At 38.0% G+C, this 4351-nt stretch overlaps 1 protein-coding gene across 2 annotated transcripts; it reads right to left on the bottom strand.

The window, feature by feature from the left end:
- Positions 1-347: 347 nt before the first annotated feature.
- LOC140008547 (transcription termination factor MTEF1, chloroplastic-like) lies at positions 348-3924 on the bottom strand. 2 transcript variants are annotated; one of them, XM_072053268.1, is made up of 3 exons: positions 3747-3924; positions 2148-3157; positions 348-608 (listed from the first exon to the last, which is right to left on the bottom strand). In XM_072053268.1, coding segments are annotated over exons 2-3 (990 nt in total). In that variant the 5' UTR covers positions 3137-3157; positions 3747-3924; the 3' UTR covers positions 348-607. The 2 variants fall into 2 exon arrangements, with proteins under 2 accessions (XP_071909369.1, XP_071909371.1); XM_072053270.1 differs by lacking the exon at positions 348-608 and having other exon boundaries at positions 1947-3157.
- Between the last annotated feature and the right edge of the window lie 427 nt (positions 3925-4351).

The raw sequence follows: 4351 nt of genomic DNA, 5'->3' as shown, positions 1-4351 counted from the left end.
TTCTTCAGTGGATTTCCACTCATCTCAACATAAGTTGATACGAAGAAGATATAGGCCATCCAATTGTGTTGATAGGACATTCATCTTCAAAAGTTTACACTCTAAAAATGTACGAGGATTGCCTTTCAATGAAGGAAAAGGAGAACATGGCTGCTGTAGCTATGAGATCGTATTTTGCTATTTTTTAGTTTGAATTGCCACTGAGCATCTTGTACGCCTCGGCACAGTGAATGCTATAGCAGAGAAAAGATGTAAGGAAATTAACTGGAAAATGCGTATATCCTACAACTAGTTCAGCTTAAGGTAGGGAATTGAAATTGTCAAACTCTTCCAGGCCAGTTACCAGATGAGAAAAGAAAATCAACCTTGGGCTTAATGACATGGTGAAATGCAGTTACAGCTAAGCTTCAGATAGCTTTGCAGTTTCTATACAAATCAGCAGCTGCATGACAAGCAGGGAATGTAAAGAAAAATAGGTTCTATCAGAAGCGAAATACTTTCACCAGTGACAATGAGGAAAGCCGTCCACAACTAAGGTATTCATTATGTAGCAATCATCCAGTTCATTAGAAGGTCTGTCGCCTATTCGATGATCTTGTATCCGTTTTCTGAAATACAGACTTTGTGTAATCAGTAAAATAAGATCAATGGGTATTTGCAAAGGATCAGATTGCCGTACATCAGAACAAAGATCCAATCTCAACCATTAGAACATCTGATGCATACCTTCCAGTCTTAACCGTGAAGTGTTTTTAGATGTATGGCCACAAATATGAAGAAATCAAAACAACAATGAAATAAGAAGTGAAGTTTGAAACAGTAATTTCATTAGTCAGTCTTATGCAGAGTGTCACCGAGTGCATGCAAATGAAACATGAATTTTCTGACACAATAATTTCAATTTCCAAATTCTGGGAGGCAAACCTAAGTGAAAAGCTTACTTGAACTAAATATAGAGCCTTCAAAAGATGTAGTCAGTGTCTTATGTTTTCGTTCATTATATAGTCATTTCTAGGTAATCACTTTCAACCACCGCAGATGCCCACAACACTAAGTGACGTATTTGGAATACATCTTTAGTCCTAATTCCTCTCTCTCAATGAGAATCCATGTTTCCTTGCATCAAATGTCACCAAAATTAAAGAAGATGGAAGCGAATACACATCCTGCTATGGCAAAATGTCCAAGAAGCAGGCAAATTTTTGTATATAAAGAGAGTTTTCTTTCATTCATTTTGGCCCACAACGAACAGTCCTCAATCAAACTAGTATAATCATTTTTTCCGTTTTCATCAATGTGCAGAAATAACTGTCACAAGTATTGCTCTGTTCTATCATGTTCTCTGTAAACACTGAAGACTGGTTACAAGCTTAGCACCATTAAGGAGCCGGTAATACCATCACTAAAGCTCTGCTCTTATAATAAAACAGGATTCTTCTGAATTTATGGCTGCCAAGCTACACTCATTGCACCAAAAAAAAAAGGTCTCCAAGCCACTGAATACCACTATTAAGGCAAGGTAAAAAGAAATTGGTGTTAGAATTGATGATCCAATAGTACAGAAAGTCACATTTCTCCAATATGCCACTGATTTAGTGATTTACCAAGACAAACAATTTTGATATTTTATTATGCTTGTTTTCTAGGATTGAACAAATGAGGATTCAAGTAAGATTTGAAAACTTGACTAACTTGAATTGAAATGATTGATTGATGTCATATCTGGACAGTTAACATGAACAAAATTGAGTATCTCCATCTCACACTCCTCTCTCACTGTCTCTCTCTCTCTCTAAACCATGGCTGAATATATCCGAGCTGTATCATATGGACATCGGTAGTACTCAGAATCTCTATTTTAAGTAATCAAAATCGTTTTAGTCACTCTATTCTCTCAAAATAATATCCAAACACCAATAAAATTACACAATAAGCACGGTCCAAAAGGATCAAATCATTAAATCAAGCATTTGAAATAACTGTAAACTCGTCTTACAGTAAAGAAAGGCCTTATCTTTTTCATGTAAATGAACATACAGAAGACTAAAATTTACATTTTTAACAAAAATGAACAAAAATATACTTGACATTGTGCTATGTTCATAAAAATTTACATCTACAGAGAATTGAAAAGCCAGAGCACTTACTACAACTGCCTTTCCTCTACTAACTGCAACCTCATGTCAATCAGCCTGGCATTGAACTCCCCATCACTAACCTTCAACATCCTCGATAACGGCATTGACAATCGGTGTTGCATCAACATCTGGTGTCTTTTCTTTATCTTCCCCTCCAAATTAAACGAAAAATACTGCGGGAATCTCTTCAGCTCCTCCAAATCCCCCTTCATTTCCTCCAAGAAATATTCCAATTTCGGCCTAAAATTATTCTCTATGCTAAATGTCAACAGCACAGGTGACCTGATGACCATCTTGGCCACCTCATTATACTCAAATCCCAAACCCATCAAGAAATCAATTTTGGGGGTTAAGGTATGATCTACATTGGATACCAATAAAACAGTGGTTCGGCAAGTGATCCTATTGGCACCAACAAAACCCAATTTCATCAGGAATTCAAAAGCGGGTTTTAACTGATTCTCAACACCACTAACTAACAATCTGGGGCATCTGATTATACACTTGCGGATATCAGAAAAAGGGATTTCTACATTGTTCAACAAGAACTCAAAGACGGGGTAAATTTGATTGCTGGGGTCAGCTGTGAGGAGCTGGGGGAACATGTCAAGAATGCGGCCGAGGGCAGAGCGTTCTATACCCATGGAAGAAAGGCAATGCTCGATGGATTGTAAAGAGGAGAGAAGGGCAGAACGAAGATCTGGGTTTTTCTGGAGGGCTTTTGTGGGGTTGATTTTGAGGGATTGTAGGTAGAGGATTTTGTCCCGGAATTTTAATCCAGAGTCACCTGCTGTGATGATGGTGGGGCTGTGGTGGGAGTTGAGGACATTCTGGGAAATGAGGCGTTTGGAAGTGGAAGTGGGGCTTAAGCAGGTGGTGGAGGAGGAAGAGTAGGGAGGAGATAGGGGTTGTGGAAGAAGTAGCGGCAATCGGAGTATCATCACTGAACTGAACTGAACTTGCCAGTGAGAGGATAGGCGAGTAAAACGAAACGCCATAGCAAATGCCAGCTTTAAAATCTGCCAAGGTAGAAGGGATGGTAAGTTGATTAATTCTTCAATTCTTGAGTTTTTAAACTTGCATCTCCGTAAAAATAAACATACTTTAAAGTGATTCTACTAAATTTATTTAGCTAATAGAATTTTGGAATTTCAGTAGTTAAAGATCCCAGGAAGAACACTTATTATCTGACTATCCTTTGCTAGATTTTTACATTATAACCAAGGTCACTGGAAATTCAATGCTACCATGTACACAGATGTTTTCACACACATTTTTTCCTCAAGATAGAACCTTCAACAAAATCCCCCCCCCCCCCCCCCCCCCACTCTTTCTCTTCAGGTCTCAATGTTTGTTTGTCCTTTTTTCTAAATAAAAAGCCTTTTCACAAATTATATTCCTAATCCATCCAATTTCCTCTTCAATAAATACACAGCCCCCAATCAAATTTACAATAACAATTTACATTAAAAAGCTAAAAGAAAGGACAGATGATAACAACAATGAGACGCAACCGAAAATTAATCCTCTAAATATTAAACCGTATACTTATGAACACTATACTTTCGGGGAAGAAAAAGGTAAAACATGCTAAAGAGAAAACGTTACCTAAACTAGGGTGCTATTAGCGGAAGGAACCTTAGGCTTAGACGCAAAGAGCAAGTGTCTTGGGAACCCCCTCCTCCATTTTCCTTCATGCCATGCTCAGAAGCCTCGTATGGGAAATTGGAATCCTGGACCAGCAGGAGCAGGATGAATCGTTCGAAATCATCTTGATGCGATGGCAATGGATAAGTGGTTTTAGTAGAAGCTTGGGCTGGGCTACGGATACTCTTGCTGAATGTGGATATAGATGGGCTTCAGATGGGTAAACCCTTAATGGGTGCAAAAGTGATAGATGGCATGCTTTGTGATGGTTTATGTTAAACTCACACTCACTCTCCCATTTTAAATGATTGTAATACTATCATGCAGGCTTTACTAACAACTAGTGGGCTGCTTGGAAGGCTAGTTTTTTTATTTATTTTGGCATAAAATTTTACTCTAATTTACTATAGAATTTGTGAGAAAAACTTTTTGTTCAGTTGTAGGTAGGGATGCAAATGAGTCGAGTTGAGTCGAGTTTTGATATAATCGAGTTGAGTCTCAACTTAGTTTTATGAAGTTTGAACTTGAACTCAAGTTCGACGAACTCTCAATGTGAATCTCGAATT

The sequence above is a fragment of the Coffea arabica genome, chromosome 6c, assembly GCF_036785885.1.
Source record: "Coffea arabica cultivar ET-39 chromosome 6c, Coffea Arabica ET-39 HiFi, whole genome shotgun sequence".
NCBI classification, from domain to species: domain Eukaryota; kingdom Viridiplantae; phylum Streptophyta; class Magnoliopsida; order Gentianales; family Rubiaceae; genus Coffea; species Coffea arabica.
This window is presented reverse-complemented; position numbering and strand designations above follow the sequence as displayed.

Excerpts from the sequence above, each read along its gene's own strand:
- LOC140008547 (XM_072053268.1), bottom strand. The coding sequence starts at position 3,136 with ATGGCGTTTCGTTTTACTCGCCTATCCTCTCACTGGCAAGTTCAGTTC.